The sequence below is a fragment of the Vipera ursinii genome (assembly GCF_947247035.1).
Source record: "Vipera ursinii genome assembly, chromosome: 8".
Classification (NCBI taxonomy): domain Eukaryota; kingdom Metazoa; phylum Chordata; class Lepidosauria; order Squamata; family Viperidae; genus Vipera; species Vipera ursinii.
Window position 1 is genome coordinate 20,781,409 of NC_139519.1, and position 17,036 is coordinate 20,798,444.

The following is a 17,036-nucleotide window of genomic DNA, read 5'->3' on the forward strand; positions in this document are numbered from 1 at the left end:
TCTTTGGCCAAATATAGCTCAGTGGTATCTGCAGGGACAAAAATCTCTTTTGCATTAAATAGACTTTCGAGTAGAGATGAAATCAGACTCCAAAAAAAGCTTTATGGCACTGAGGCTCTTCATGACACCATGATCACATGAAAACAACACAGCATCTGATGACACTTCGAGGGCAAATTGTGGCATAAGCTTTCAGAGGCTATTTCAGTATATGAATCACCTCAAAGTTGAACAGAGAAAGTTGTGCTCTATCACTGGCATCATATATGGGAAAGAAAGTATCAACCAACATGGACAAGAGAAGGACATTGTCATGAAAGCCATGTTCTCCAGCTTTTTATATTTCCCTCTCTGTCCCCACCCCCCACCCCCACCCACACCCACCCCCCAAAAACCAACCAATTCCAGGTCTGATGACTTCTTTTCTTGAAATCCGAAGAACCGGGCCACTATGGATAGTAAAATAAGTTATGGGATGACAACGTCTGTACATTCAATAATAATGCAGTTGGGGTGTCTCTGTTTCCATCTCTCCTCTAAAAACCAGGCCCTGACCCTTCCCAAGTTTTAAATATGAATATACCACCCAAATATTTTTTTTAAGTAAACATCAGGCTCTTTGAATTGTGTTGTACATGTAGCGATAAGCTAAACACTTTGAATGGCACATCTCTTTACTTATCCATGTAAACCCATTGAGAATTTGAACCAGTCACTCACAAGGTCAGTTTGGGGTTGCCAGGACACAGCTGACAGCAGCTCAGTACAGTGGCTGCCATACGTCCTTACTGCTTTTCAGGGTGTGGCTGAAGAAGACAGTCTTGGAACCATCCACCTACTGAGAACGTTCCCCAAGAGAAAAACATAACATCAGGAAGAATGAATTATTTCCCCATCTTGGTTTCCAGCTAAGAAAGAGCCTTCACCAAAGAAAAGGTACAAAGTAGACATTTGGGAACTTGGCTCCCCTCCATGGTCATCTTTGTGCAGATGACTTCACTCATCCCAGTTGTCCAGACTTGATCAGGGTCTTGATTTGAAATGAGTCATGTCAGCGTTCTTCTTAACACTCTATAGATTAGAACTACCTATTGGTTGATATTTCTTTCTAACAATGGTCTGTAATGTTAGTAGGTTTTTTAAAAAATTCTTGTTTACTCCAGACATCCACAAATATCCCATCACCAATACAAACAAAAGCCTTTTTTTTCTTCTTTCCTTGTAGGAAGCAAAATCCTTTCCTACAAGGTTTAGGACTTTTTTTGTGCAGACAGAAGCAATTTGAACCTTGGATCATCCAGAAAGAAGAGCTGGGGAAGAATTTTCAGGAAGCATCCAGGGTGCTTTTACAAAACAGTGACCTGAACAAGTCTTTAGCTGCTCTGCAGGGCTAGTGAAGAAACCAAAGAGGCACACACAAAATCATATGGATCTCCTCCTCCTCCTTTGCTTCTTCCCATCTCTGATTTGTTGTTTTTTTCTCCTGTTTCTGCAGTGTTAATTAAATGCTTGGAACCTAAGTTGCTGTGCAAAACCCTTCTGTTCCAGAGAGGTTTCCGAAGAAATGTACAACTAATCGGAAGAAACTAGCAAAGTAATTGGCCTCCAACAGCTTCCGAGGGTGGATTTGTAAGATAACAAACACAAAGGTTTTTTGTTTTTGTTTTTTTTCTGGGGTGGCTTGGCCACGTTTGGGGTGGAGAGGCAATCCCATTGCTATTTCTGGATAATGAAAAACAATGAGTGTCTTTGAATGTCTATGTGCAGTAGAAAACTGGGGGCACTGGAAAGGATGGCAAATATTTCCCCATTAGATTCAGCACTTTAGCTTGAATTCTTTTAAGGCAATGCTTGACAATGGAAATGTTTGGCTGGGGTGATATGGCCAAGAATGCAAAAGGCTTAAAATCCATGGAATGACACAATTGCTGATGCCAACATGTTCCAAAATATTATTCCATTGTCTGTGCCTGTTCTTTGATTATTATTTTTTTACTGTGCCTTTTCTTCATCTATATTATTCATTTTGATAATTTGCGGACCATCTCCGTGCCTTCCCTCTGCAGCAAAGAAGGCCGAAACACTGCAGCAGAACGTTAAAACTAATAATGGGTTGAATAATGAGGAATTAAAAATTTGTCTAGCTAATGGCAGGGCTCAATGAAGGTGATCAGACTGATAGATGTTGGAAGAATGGATGGGGAACTGAAGAGGAACAATTTGGATTAAAAAAATAAGCTCATCAGATAATTACATTGATAAATTGATTAATATGGCAAATAAATGACTGGGAAGGCAGATGGATGGATAATTGGATGGATGAATGGATGAATGAACAGAACGATGGTCCAATGAGGCTGATAAATGGGATGTGCTTGACTTGCCATTCCATCACTCCAGGTTCAGGGTTTTTTTTAGTAGTGAAGAGGAGAGGGGAGCTTCCAACCCTCCCAGCAGTTGAGTAACTCATAGTCTGCTTCTTAAAGTGCAACATGGTCCACCACCACCACTTCCATCCCTCATGTAACCCACATCCTGGGGAGGCTTGCAAAGACTGCAACGGTAGCAAAGGTCTTCAGAGAACCAACCAAAGGGGAAGTGAGAATCCAGAATGTGAGTGGACACTTTGAAGCATGAACAGATATATATATATACAGCGTTATCATTAAAAAAAGGGGGCAGTCCCATTGGTCAAGGAGACACGGAAGGAAGTGGATGCTTTGTTGACTTGCTTGAGGGACAGGATCTCTTGGACCAAGGCATCTCTTCTTCCAGGGATATTTGGGCAGGCTTGGTGCAGAAGCATTCAGTTGTAGAAAGGAGAAGTTGTGATTCCCCCCCCCCCACACACACACAGACGGGACGTTTAGGGAGGATGGAATGGTTGAGGAAAGACATGAAATCTAATTTGGGTTTGGGAAATGTTTGTGATGAACTTGATCCCAAAAGGGTGGTTGGCCTGGAATCAGGATGCCCTTCCCTCCCCTGGTCCTCCCCAGCAATAAAATCAAGCTGTAGACCGGTTTCCTTTCTCCGGTTTCCCCAACAGTGTGGATAGCTAAGAGTCTGTGGTGTGGGAGAAACCAGGCAGCATTTGCAAGGATCCTCACTTTTTTTTTAATCAAAACTTGAGCAGGAAATAAGCAAAGAGAGCTCCCGATAGCCAGATGCAAGCCATCGCTCTGGAAGCTGCGTTGTTGCCATCGTGTACTGCTCCTGGGCCTGGATCGAATGACAGAAACAAAAAAAAAGGAAAAAAAGACATTGGTCATTAGCAAAATGAAATCCCTTCCCCGCCCCTGGAAATATCTAGGAGAATTCTGAGAAACACCTGAAATCATAAGGTAAATTTAGAAGAGGCAGTAAATGTTCCAGAGAGGCTTAGGAAGAAGTCTCAGGGCAGAAGGCTGAGCAAAGGTTTTGATGGCCAAATATGGTCTTTGAAGGTCTTGGGTATAATTGTTAGACTTGTCCCAAGATCATTAAAGGTAAAGGTAAAGTTTCCCCCGCACATGCGTGCTAGTCATTTCTGACTCTAGGGGCCGGTGCTCATCTCCGTTTCAAAGCCGAAGAGCCAGCGCTTGTCCGAAGACGTCTCCGTGGTCATGTGGCCGGCCAAAGGCACACGGAATGCTGTTACCTTCCCACCATAGTGGTCCCTATTTTTCTACTTCCATTTTTACATGCTTTCGAACTGCTAGGTTGGCAGAAGCTGGGACGAGTATCGGGCGCTCACTCTGTTACGCAGCACTCGGGATTCGACCCGCCAAACTGCCGAGCTTCTGATCCACAAGCTCAGTGTCCTAACCCACTGAGCCACCGCATCCCTTCCCAAGGTCATTACTTAACTACAATTCAGTGAAAAGTATTAAGTATACAGTTGGAGAATCTATATATTATCCAGACTTTACTTCAATGTAGATCCTGGTGAAATAACACATTAGTTTTTGCTTACTCTCCCCATTGATTTTTAGAGTATAAACCAGGGGTGTCCAAACTTGGCAACTATAAGACGTATGGACTTCAACTCCCAGAATTTCCCAGCCAGCCAATTCCCCAGCATGGCAGGCTTTCAATTACTATCCTCTTTATTTTTGGTCAAACTTAGTCAATTTCCTAAGAAGTAATGTAGGCATATCTTGCCCTAAAGATTTCTCTAGCTTTATTTCCTCTGGGAAATATTATATTGCTTTGGTAGAAATTTCTCAATGCATAGCAAGTTAATAGACTCAATGGTACTTTATTTTTTCCTGAAGGCAAGATTTCATCTGTCATTTGAGACCATTGTTCTACCTTCCCCAACTTGGATGCCTTCCAGATGTATGGACCTTTTCCAGTCTCCTGGCTAGAATCCCCAGAGGTACACCCACATCTGGAGTACATCCACATTAAGCAGGTGGAACAATTCATAATATTATGTAAATGAGTCATAGACTGTAAGATTCTCCTTTGCCCTTTTCTTCCTCCACTCTGCTGAAAAAGAGGTAGGGAATATTTCGATTTACAATCCCAAAAATTCCAATTCTGTAGTTTTCTGAAATTATAGAGGCTCTCTCACTTTCTCTTACTCAGACACACAAAAATGCACAACCAGTTTGGCCATTGAACACGACAGTATGCCAGAATTTGAATCCCCCAAAGTGGTTGGGACGAAGGAAAAGTAGTGGTGTCAGTCACAACATAAGCTAATTTGATTAAATGTTAAGTTACATTTAATTAGATGCTTAAAAGGATGGTTGATGAGATTCGCAAGAGTGCACCAGTGAGCAAACCATGGGCAGGAACCACAGGTTGCGCATCTCCTAGTTTACTCAAACACTGCGGGCAGGGATCACGCCGGCTCATAATCCAGCTGTGTTTGCACAAAACATATTTTAAATTAATTTGAATTCTCAGCTCTTGTGTCACATAAAGTCCCTGTCTGCACCAACATGCAGATGTGTTCCTACTTCATGCCTATAACGGAGAATGGTAGGGACAGCCAAGAAGATCATAGGCAGCTCACTCAGGATTCTGCTTATGAGCGCTATGTGCTTAGAGCTCAAAGCATTGCTAGAGACCCCACACACCCACTTCGTGGTCTGTTTCTTTTGCTCCCCTCTGGGAGGAGGTTTTAAAGTATTTCTAGCACGACTACCCAATTCTGTAATAACTATGTTCCCTATGCCATCCGTCTGGTAAATTTGCAAGATTCATTTTTCTCGCCATGCACATGTATACATATCCCTAACTAGACTGTTGGGTTTTTCCTTTGTGTGTGTGTGTGTCATATTATATATGTGGGTGTATGCATAACTCTTTATTTATTTATTTTTGTCATATTTATGTAGTGTATATCGGAGGTTGTGACCCTTTGAGACCTGTATGCAGTGAAGTTTCATTTTAATGTATGCCGATTAGTGTAGATTCAAAGTGACAATAAAGTTATTATTCTATTCTAGGGAGAGGATCGCAAAAGAGAGTCTCATTGCTAGGCATAAGATGCAATGCTCAATCCTATCAGCAAAAGTGCAGGACACTGATTTAATAAAAAAAATGCAAACATGTTTATTAATATCCTGGTCCTCTCCCTAGAGCATCTGATATAAACCAAAGGGTGAATCTACTCCGTGCATCGGAAAGAGAAACCCATCCCAATTGTAACAGCTGCAGCACCAAGAGCCATAACTATTGTAGTAACGATATATCAATGGCAACGCATTAAAGCATAAAAAAAACTGTGTTTAAAAAACTCTGGAGACAAGGAGTGATGGATCTCCCCCAAAGAAGATGTGGTTTCCACCGCTGGAAACATCCCCATGCTCGTCTAATTTAAAATGATGGTTTAAAAACCCCTGAAACACTGCAGCTGCTCTTAAGGTCGTGGCTAGTCTATATGAGGAAAGATATTTCCTTGGTTTCATGTCTCTTCAACTCCCCCATCCCGAAGTCCATCAAAGGGCAGAATGTAGAGAAGGAAATAAGACAAGAAGCACATTTCTTTTTCCTATCTCTTAAGGATGCTTTTAAAAGTTTAGCAGAGAACTGAAACATTCTGTGCAGGCTCTCAGCTGAATTCAGCTGCAAAGCCCCACGGCTATTTTCCCTTTCTCCCCAAATCCCACTGCAACTGTTAGCAACCAAAGAGGCTGTTTGATTCATTAATCTACAATTTTATAGCAACGCTGATTGACTGGAATCCTAGAATAGAACACATCTGTGCCGCCGCCTCCCATCTGGAAACCTTTATGCACTAACTGCTCTTCAATGTTTTATAACCTTGTCGTGGGTTTTTTTGCTCCATGGTGAGGGCAATTGCTCACCTCCCTTCCACCGTCTTTTGCCTCTTTTTTCCTCTCGTTCCAATATATATGAAAACGGCTGCTTTCAGATGTGGCTTAAGCTGAGAGGCACCAGTCTAGTGAAAAATTAATAAGGACCACTGCACATGGGTAGACTACTAAAAACAAAAAAAAACACAAACCCAACCCACTTAAAAAAAAACTACAAATGGAAATGAAACCTGGATAATTGCGCTGCTGTTCTTAATAATATAGTTGATGGTGGCGGTAGCGTTGCCTGAAGTTTTTTTTCTATGTCCTTCCTGGAAGAAGAAATTTCCAGCATGCAAGTTATGAAGAACTAACGACGGTGGCAAAAAAAAAATAGCTTAACATTAGTCGTAAAATGTAGAAAAACCCGCTTAACAAATGTCTTACTTAGGAACATAAATTTTGGACTCCATTGTGGTTATAAGGGGAGGACCACCTGTATATAGTTTTGGCCTGACTTCTCTCAAAAGATTTCATCCTTTTAGTAATAACTGATCTTTCTGCAGAAATAACTTGTTGGCACACTCCATTGGTCTAGTTGCCCCTTACTCCTCTGGAAGGCAGCCCCTCCCTCTTGGAAATACTAGTCTTTACTGCATTCATTCACAAAAAAACCACATTCTTTTGTTAATGCAACCTAAAACTGCATTGGTCTTTTTAAATTGCCACTCATCAAACAGCCAGCTCCAAATCAGTTTGCAATCACTTTACTATACCAAGAATGTTGTCATGAGTATTATTGTCAAGTCAGGTGCCCCAATTCTACACCTGTGCATTTGATTTCTGTTTCACTTCTGTTTCCTAAGAGGGTAACTTTTCATTTCTCTGTTAAATGTCACTGGGTTATTTTCATCTCATTTCTCTAAGCTATTAAGAAAGAAAAAAGAGAGAGAGATCTCATTGGAGGCACCCAAAAGTTGATATGCATCCTTCTCTCTGGGGTCTTCAAAGATGTGTGTCTCTTGATCCCTCAAAAAGCTGGAACACACATTAGACCACGACTGTAGCTTTTATATGTTTTCATTTTTTTGTTGTTGTTGTATATTGTACTCATTGATGCTTGTTATTATTGTTCAACTTTTATTTTTTTTTAACCTTTTATGCTAATGGTAGTTTTATGGTGTATATGTGCAATATCCTCTGTTTCCATGTCTCTGGCTATTAAGGGGGAAGCAAAAGGCCACAAGAGTGCCAACGCAGTTGTTATTTTCCATTTGCAAAATGAATAACTTTTTTTTTTAACTGGATAGCTTGGAAATGTTATATAGTTCTCATTTTCAGATACGCTGTTCTGGGGCAACTGGAAAGGGACCACTCAGTGCAGTCATCTTGCCACGGGACAATTCAACAAATATAACACTTAAATTAATTTCGACAGAACTGCGGCCAATAATAATAAAATAAAGCCAATCCAGTAATGCAAGAGTTAGAATAGTTTTGATGAAAATATGGTCACCAATAATAAAAGTAAGTGAAGGAAATGATTAATATAGGATTGTCCCGTGGTGAGTTGGCCTAGACCAGGGGTGGGCAAACTTGGCTCTTTTATGACTCGTGGACTTCAACTCCCAGAATTCCTAAGCCAGCATGGCTGGCTCAGGAATTCTGGAAGTTGAAGTCCACGAGACATAAAGAGCCAAGGTTGCCTGCCCCTGGCCTAGAACCATGAGAAACTCTCTACAATGGTAGAAGAAGTTACAGCAGGCTGAGCTCACACAACCTGTGAGCCATAAACAAGTTTCTACCATCCACAACGCCTGGGTTCTGACAACTCATTCCCTGCATGATGCTAAGGATCAGGAAAGATCACAAGCACCAAACCTATCCGGCTCATTGCTTAGTTATAGAACCAGAACCGGCAAAATCCACAGAGAAGGGCAAAGGGTATTTTCCAATGTGAATAGAGAAGAACAGGGGAAAAAAAAATATAAGGATCATGAATGCGTAATTATACCTCCACTGAAATCTGAGATGCTCAGCCATTATCTGAACTGAACAAAAAGAAACATGTTGCAAGCTTTCTAACCTCATTAATTTTAAGACAAAGTGGTAACAACCCTTGTAATGGTAAAAAAAAAATAATAATGGCAAGAGGGAATCTAATTAGTTCATGGGTTCTTTGAGCAAGCAGAGAGCTACAAAACCCATTTCTACAATGAAAAACCGGCTTAGCCAAATTGTCTCATTGCAAACAGAACTTTTATTTTGCTTAATTACAACAGACTGCGGCATTGTTTTCCTAAGCATTTACCAGACAATCTTTAGTAGAGCAATTCAAATGAGCTCTGTTGTTCTGGGATGCCTGAGGAAGGGTGGCGGGGTGGGGGCTGCACGCAGGCAGAGCCCTCTATTAAAAATCAAATATTTTATTTTGCACTTGAAAATGAAGGGTTGTTCATGTGGGTTCAGCATGGAAATCAAAAGCGTTTGAATTGTTTGTTCTCTTTTTTTTTAATTAGGAGAGGGAGAAAAAGCGATTCAAGTCTGAATCCAAAGATGGAACCTAGTTGCAAAAGGAGGGAGAAATAAAAAAAAACAACAACCCCCAAATGCTGTACATCTGCTGACATTAGCAAATGTTGAATTGGCTGTGTCAGACTTAAGAAAGCTACAAGTAATAATCAGATGCCAATGATTTTCCTTTTATGCAGCGCGAGGGTGTGTGGAATACTCATGAGGAATGAAATGTGAAATTCCTGCATATATATATATTTTCTAACGGAGTCACTTTTTTTTCCTCCCCAGCTTGGGAGCAACGTAGCAGGACCCACCAGTGCTGCTACCAGCCAAAACGAAGGATAACCTGTTCTTCTATGCTTACACACACACACTTGAAAAAATTGGAAAAGAGGAGAGAGGCTTAGCTTAAGGTGAAATGGAAAGAAGGTTTAGTCTTAAAGAGAGAGAGAGAGAGAGAGAGAGAGAGAGAGAGAGAGAGAGAGAGAGAGAGAGAGAGAGAGAGAGAGAGAGAGAGATGGAAACATAGATGAGAAGAGGGATGCTAAAATTATGGTTTATCATAGTTTCTGGGGTGCCTGGACAAATTTTGGGAGATTGTTCTTGATTCCATTTTGCCCAAAGAAGGACAGTCATTCCCAAGCTGGACCCTTAGTGGCCTTTGGCTTTATTTATTTATTTGTATTCCGCCTTTATTATTTTTACAAATAAGAACAAAGTGTCAAAAATAGTACCATCTTCCTCCTATTTTCTCCATAACCTTGTGAGCTGGATTGGGCTGAAAGCCATCCAGCTGGCTTTCATATCCAAGGTGAGACTAGAACTCACTATCTCCTGGTGATTGGCCCAAAGTCACCCAGACAGCTTTCATGCCTAAGGTGGGACTAGAACACACAATCGCCTGGTAATTGGTCCAAAGCCACCCAGATGGCGTTCATGCCTAAGGTGGAACTGTCTCCTGGTGATTGGCCCAAAGTCACCCAGCCATCTTTCATGGAATTAAACTCACAGTCTCCCCCAGTGATCCAGTATACGAGCTTGGCTTATACACAGATAGTTCAATGTTTGTCAAATCACATTGCTACTCTGCTGGATAATAAAAGCCATGTTCTCTGGAGGGAATCACACAATGTATAATTGTTGTAGTGGCCCATGTTACCACAATGTTTTGACAACCTCTGAAATGCAAAAAAGAAAAAAAAAAGAAAAAAAGAGTAACCCACTTTCTACAGATTAAGGAGACTGCATTGTTAGGCATGTCCAACTGGTGACTTATTTCATATTTTGGATACAACATCTTGAGGACGGGACACCTCCCACTGCACAAAAAATAAAATAAAAAGATGCACTCTGATTATCCTAAAGGACTAGCTTTTGTTCAGAAAAAAGTTGAAATTCTAAATACAAAGTCAAAGGGGAAAAAAATGATTTTAAAAGGCTTATCAAAGTCTAAATGAACTTTTTTTTCAAAAAAAAAAAGGATGCCAACTTATTATAGGTCTTGAGTGGTGATCTAATGACCTTTTCATGCAGGCAACAGAAGCCATCTGCAGCATTCTATAGGAAGAGGAACTTTATGGAAAATGAAAACAGATGGACATTTGCATGCAAAAGACCCTTCACTCAGTCCTTGGCATATGCAAGTAGACATGGCATTAAGCTCTGCACGATGAGCTTCTAAATAAGGAATGTGTTGTGAGGTTTTAATAAAATTACATAATACGTATGGCAAGATGTAAATAGTAGATTATTAGAACAAACTGTAATTCATTTAAAAATTATATTTAAATAACCTTTCCAAGCAAGTTTGTTGCTAGAAGTCATAAATAGCATTTGGATTAAGTTAGTCATCGCTACATCCCGCCGAAAATTAATGGGATTCCATTCAGTGCAGTGACACTTCCCATGAGTAACTTAGTTTGAGTTATAGAAATTAAACACTATCAATTTTGAAATGTAGCATTAAAAAGACAGCAATGGAACGGTATATTAATAAAAGCTCAAAGAAATGATATTAATAGTATATTAAATAACATTTATTTTTTATATTTATGGGACGTTTCTCTCAAGATTTTTTTTTTAAAAAAAGTGGCAGGGAAGGAAACTGGCTGCATTTACCCATACATTAGTTGCATTCAATGGGATTGGGCAGTTGTCTTCCCCAAAATAATTTTCATATATATATACTCTGGGTGAAATGGGCAAAAATATGTATCGCGTGTTGGTGGGACTGAAAGCTAAAGCATATGATGAATGGTTGTGGGAAATGGCTCGGGAATTCTGGGAGTTGAAATCCACAAGTCATAAAAGATCCAAGGTTGCCTAAGCTTAGTCTAGCCTAATGAAGAAAAGATATCTGCCTTCCAGTATTTGAGGGGCTGTCACAGAGAAGAGGGGTTCGACCTATTCTTCAAAGCATCTGAAGCAGATGTCTGGAATGTTATAAGGTCTCCTGTTTGAGCAATAGTTGGACTAGAAGATCTCCAAGGTCCATTGCAAGTTTGTTATTCTGCACATTTTGCTGATAGTTTTCCAGGAATGCTGAAGAGGTTTTTAAGGGTTAGTTCGTGTTCCTCGTGGATGAAATCTCCCTATATTTAATGAGCAGAAAAGACCGTGGCCTCTTCCAGCCTGATAACTGCCAGCAAAGCAAGTCAACTAGTTGTTGTTGTTAGCTGCAAAGTCATGTCCGACCCATCGTGACCCCATGGACAACCTTCCTCCAGGCCTTCCTGTCCTCTACCATCTTCTGGAGTCCATTTAAGCTCATGCCTACTGCTTCAGTGACTCCATCCAGCCACCTCATTCTCTGTTGTCCCCTTCTTCTATTGCCCTCAATTGAGTCAACTAGAGTACTAATCATATGCAGGACTCTAATAATTCCTTCTCTTCCCCACTGAGATTTATTTTTTTTCTCTTCCTTAATATGAGTGTGTGACTTCCAATTTCCCTTTTTGTATTTCTTTTCAAAACTTCATTTTGTACTCTTTCTCTCTCTCTGCTCTATTTCAAAGGTCAGGGGGAAAAACCACAAAAACTCTGCAAATATTAAAGTGAAATGAACATATGAAATGGCAATCTGATGGTTTGTGTAGGAAACCTTCTTTGAATATTTTGTTTCCCATGTCTCCATCCAATACCTATATTTTCTGGTTATGTCAATATTGAGCTTGTGTTGGCTGGGCTAGTTGGCAGGAATGCTGCACATTAAGGAAGACATAGCTACTGTGGGATTTTGTGATAATACCACAGATCATGACTAGATGCTATTGAGAGAGTTGGCCTCTAGGAATAAGCTAATATGGAGGGCTACCCCAACACATGTTAAAAGCAATCCCTTAATTCCTCCGAAGACCACATCAACAAGAGGTTTCCACAGATCCAGAAGGATTTATAAAACATATCTTACTTGAAATCTACAAATTCCCCATACTGAGCTCGGAGCTGTTCAGATCCTACTGGTAATCTTCTACTCCAGAAATGTCCTAAACTCAAAATGTCCCCACTTTTAAGTAATGATCTCCTGTGTTCCTTTTGAAAACAAAACTTCTTGATGGAATAAAATAACCCCGGAACAATCAGAACGAAACATGTGCAATTCCTGTAAGGTTGGGAAAAACACATTCCAATCTCAAGCTAAAGGTTTCAAGATTGGAAGTTTTCAGATTTAAAACATGCTACATGCCTGCAACAGAAAGCCTCTCTTCTCTTTTCATAGCAAAGGGGTATCTTGCTTTGATAAGTTGTAAGCAACCAAAAGAATGAATCGTGCTTTGCACCAACCTGACACTGCTGGAAGTTCAGGTATTTCTAAAACAAAAGTCGTAATGGAAGCATGGGGAAGGAAGAAAGGGAGTCGAGGAAAGCAAAGGATAAAGATGTAGTTCATATTTGCAGACAGTTCAATGAACAGATGGCTTCTTAGACAAATGTCCCAGTTTATGAATGAAAAAGTATCCAGTAATAACCTTGTGGATGTGACAGACCTGACAGCATGCAAGGCAAACACTGGAGTAGACGGTGGTCATCTAAGGCAGAAGACAACGCAACTTGGGTTAGCTTTGAAAACCTGCTACTGGGAATTGTCTTGGGTGTTGAGATCTCAAAATCTGTGCTTTGAAAATGAAGAATTTGGGGTAGAAAATTGGCCTTGTTCTCTCAGGCACAAGCTGTAGATATGCTTGACTTGAATTTAAGATCTTGTTTCTGATGTATGCAATACACTGAACTGTCCGTGTTGAAATAAAGAGGTAAAATAAGCCTTCCCTCACCAGAAATAATTATAGGAAACATTAAACAAATAAACATTTTGGGCAAATGAATCTCCTATAATCCTAATTAAGTAGGATTTTCACGTACAATTACAGGGTCCATCAAGCCCCAAATCCTATCCTGAACTATCACTAGATTAATGGGACTATGACTACAGGAGCATGGTTGAAGTAACAGTTAATCTTGAACTCAGTGGAGTTTTTACTGGACCAACTTCAACACTCTTAAGGTTTGAGAAGATACTGCCCTGATCTTCCTTTTAAGTAACTCTTATCCTTCACATCTTACTGATGCAATCCTTGTTTCAGGAGAAATTAACTCTTGAAATACCAAATGATGCAAACTTTGTGAAACAGAACCTGCAGTTTCCCAGTCAACTCTAAAAACCTAATTGTACATATATACTGTACATATCTTCACACACCATGCAATGTCGACATTAACTTTTTTCTGCTTCTCTACAAGATGCTTTAAGAATCAGTGTCTCAAACTAGCTCCTGTCTTATCTGTCCCTTTTTGCTAAATTTTCTCCTGTCCACAATTTTGCTCTTGTTCCACCTTCCATTAAAGACCTGTATGTATTCCGTTGATCTGTGTACCTACCATACAGAATTATACTGGCATTGGTGTTTCCCAGTTTGTTGATGGCCACACAAGTATAATTGCCATAGTCCTTCTCTGAGACATTAAAGAAAGTTAGTGTGGACATCCGTCCTTTGTTTTCAATTTTCAAGCCATCCAGCCCATTAGCTAACCTGCAAGGAAGACAAGACAATGAACTTAGATTAATATATAATAATCCAGAAATGGATTTCAGTTGCTTTCAAGCTTCTAGACTGCAATTATTCCTCAATTTAAATCTTATCCTTGGTCCAATAGATTGACATAGGTGGTATTTATTTTTTTCCAGCACCTCTTTGAGGCTTGTTCATTGGATCTTCAAGGTCCATTTTCAAGGTTAATCGGGGCATCGAGGTTTATTCTCATCCATTTCCTATTCCAATGTTCTAGCCAGTTTTAACCATTCCTCCCCACTGCCCTGTTTTTCAGCAACAGTCATCTATTTATTACTTTATTTGTTCCAGTTCCAAATCCTTGAAAAGCCATCAGCAGCTGAAGGTAGACTATAATATCCTCTGTTGATCAAACACTATATAAGGTAACTTCCTATGCTCATCATAAAGAAAATATTACTAAAGACTGGAATTAATCTGAGCGTATTTAAGATAAATTTAATATAACAATATTATTTAAGATTGCTGATGCCCATTTGTGCCTAGGATACACAATGCTCGATTTTAATTACATTTTTTTTAAAAAAATGACAGACCTGCCTGAAATTTGTCCTAATGCATACATCAATTGTTTCCTGCAACTGTGTGGATTTCACTCACAGATGTCCTCAGCTAGCATGGCTGTTGCTGAGAACTCTGGGAACTGAAGTCCAGATTAGAGAAGGTATAACAGGACAGAGGAAATGCAAATGAGAGCACCTTCTAGTTATGGAGATTCTCAGTCATCCAGGTCATGGCTGTCCCAGAGATGGTTTTTTTCAGGAGGCAACTGGACTTCCTTGTTTTTCTTTGAAGACATTTAGCTTCTCATCCAAGAAGCTTCTTCAGCTCTGATTGAATCCTTCCATTCCTCACCATCCAGTCAGAGCTGAAGAAGCTTCTTCGGTGAGAAGTGAAACGTCTTCAAAGAAAAACAAGAAGGTCCAGTTGCCTCCTGAAAATGTCTCCTTGGGACCCTCTCTAGTTATTTATTTATTTTTTATTTTATTTAATTATATTTTTATACCGCCCTTCTCCCGAAGGACTCAGGGCGGTGTACAGGGCAATAAATATAAAAAGCAGAATACAAAAGTTAAAAAACGATTAAATATTTAGCCCAGTTTAAAACAGTATTAAAACATATTAAAACCCCAACCCTAACCCATCAGACCAGGTCAGAACTGCTCAAATAGATATGTTTTTAAGTCGCGCCGGAAGGAGCGGAGGTCGGGGGCCATCCGGAGCTCAACCGGTAAGCGGTTCCACAGGTCTGGCGCGCCCACAGAGAATGCCCTCCCCCTGGGGGCCACCAATCGACATTCTTTGATTGGAGGCACCCTGGGGAGGCCCTCTCTGTGGGAGCGCACTGGACGGAGGGAAGTTGACGCCGGCCGCAGGTGTTGCCGTAGGTAATACGGACCCATGCCATGTAGGGCTTTGTAAGTCATTACCAACACCTTGAATCTCTTTCACTGTCATCAGGGCAGAGTTTAGAATTCAAATGTATTTCCAAAGCTGAGCTGATGCTCTGGGTAAAACTGCTGGTTTGACTGATAATATCCCCTTATCTCAAGAAAGCCATTTCTTCCCAAGGACGTACATCTTCCATTCTTAAGTTACTGTGGTAGCTTTAAAAGACTGCTTGGGTACCTGGTTTCTTCTTTAAACCACTGAAATTCTGCTACTGGGACAGCTGAAGCCTCACAACGCAAGATCCCTTTCTGTCCAACTGAAACACCAGTATTCTTAGGACTGGAGATGGATGGAGGATCTGCAGAGGGAAAGAAGGTTATTTCAAACTCTTTCAGATATTTCCCAGGTCTCCCCTTGAAGGAATCCTGATGGCAAACAGAATCAGTTGGAATCAAACTCAGGACAATGATCCTGCACATATAGAAATGGAAGTAATTTAGTCTTCCCCACCCTGAGTTTGTTCAAATGTATGGATATACAAGCTCCTGAAGGCCCAGCTGAATTAAAATGAGAAAAGGTCCTTCAAAAATAAAACTGGACAATGCAATTGGACTTACCACAAACAGTTTTCTGATCACCAGGTTATGGACAAGAATTTGAAATGATTCCAGGACAAGACAGAAAGCTAAGAAGGGATCTATGTTTAACGTGATGTAGTCCAGATCTTCTCTAAATAAAACCCGCTACTTGATTAGGAGAACCTCAGAGTGATGTATGAAAGTGGTAACATGCTAACATTAACCCAACGTAGGTCTTTCAGTGAAGTCAGATTAGGAAACTTTCTTTTCTGTGTATTTTTCCCAAGGGGTTGGTGTGTGTGTGTGTGTGTGTGTGTGTGTGATAGCTCTTGAATCACCTCCAAAATGCCAAGACCCTTTCAAAGTACTCAGTACCTATTTTAAACTGAATAGTTCCATGTTCTTTGTGCTTCACGATGCTAATGAAGCTTTTAAAAAGTGATTGTCCAGAAGGGCAAAAGGCATGAAGCCTAATTAAATCTACATATGTGATGTTCTTATGTCAGCTTGGCATAAATGGACTTCCTCATGCTTCTCCTGAAAGGTGGAGATTTCTTAATCTGTTGTGCGTGCATGGCTAAGCATCAGCCGAATTTCTCTCCCACTGTGTTTTAATTTTGACTTTCTCTTCAGCAGAAAGTAAAGGAGTTAAGAGAAGAAGACAACAACCTCTTACTGTGTATTCTCCCAGCTGCTACAGTAGAGATGAGCTATTTTATTCTGGGGATAATAGCTAGCTAGGAAATGTTAAGCCATTAATTTATAAGAATTGTATGGCTAGATGGCACACCTATAGCTTAGATCCTGGAGGTGTTGTTCTAATAGGATTTATAAACTTGGTGGAATAAGAGTGTTATTTTGCTGAATGTTCTAACAGGGCTGAGAGACAGAACATGTTTCTGTATGCATGGCACCTTTGTTTAGATACCTAATACCTGGGGGAAAAATAGATACACAATTGATGAGGAAGATGTTTTCAATATATGGAGAAGTTTTGTAGGAGTCAGAGAAAGGGCTACAGAGGATCATCTGACCTCCTCTGAAAGAAGCCCACATTTTAGAGTGAGATGCATTTTTTTAAAAAAAGGTAATCAAAGTGCAAATAAATATGATCAGAGATAATGGTGATTTAGCCCTCAAGTCAAGAAGGATCCAGAATTGTTTTGGAAAATATTAATATCAATGGGTAAAACAGGCTTACACACTAATCTATAACTTTAAAATGATTACAC

At 40.2% G+C, this 17,036-nt stretch overlaps 1 protein-coding gene across 1 annotated transcript in view; it reads right to left on the reverse strand.

Annotated features, from left to right (window-relative positions):
• Nucleotides 1-2,625: 2,625 nt before the first annotated feature.
• Nucleotides 2,626-17,036, reverse strand: part of LOC310643926 (opioid-binding protein/cell adhesion molecule homolog) — a gene marked incomplete at its 5' end in the record, with an annotated part of 549,587 nt that continues 535,176 nt past the window's right edge. Inside the window, 3 exons of the mRNA XM_083368625.1 lie at nucleotides 2,626-3,222; nucleotides 13,644-13,795; nucleotides 15,464-15,584. Of these exons, the coding sequence (XP_083224751.1) occupies nucleotides 3,122-3,222; nucleotides 13,644-13,795; nucleotides 15,464-15,584 (374 nt within the window). The 3' untranslated portion in view covers nucleotides 2,626-3,121. The remainder of the gene's footprint in view (nucleotides 3,223-13,643; nucleotides 13,796-15,463; nucleotides 15,585-17,036) is intronic.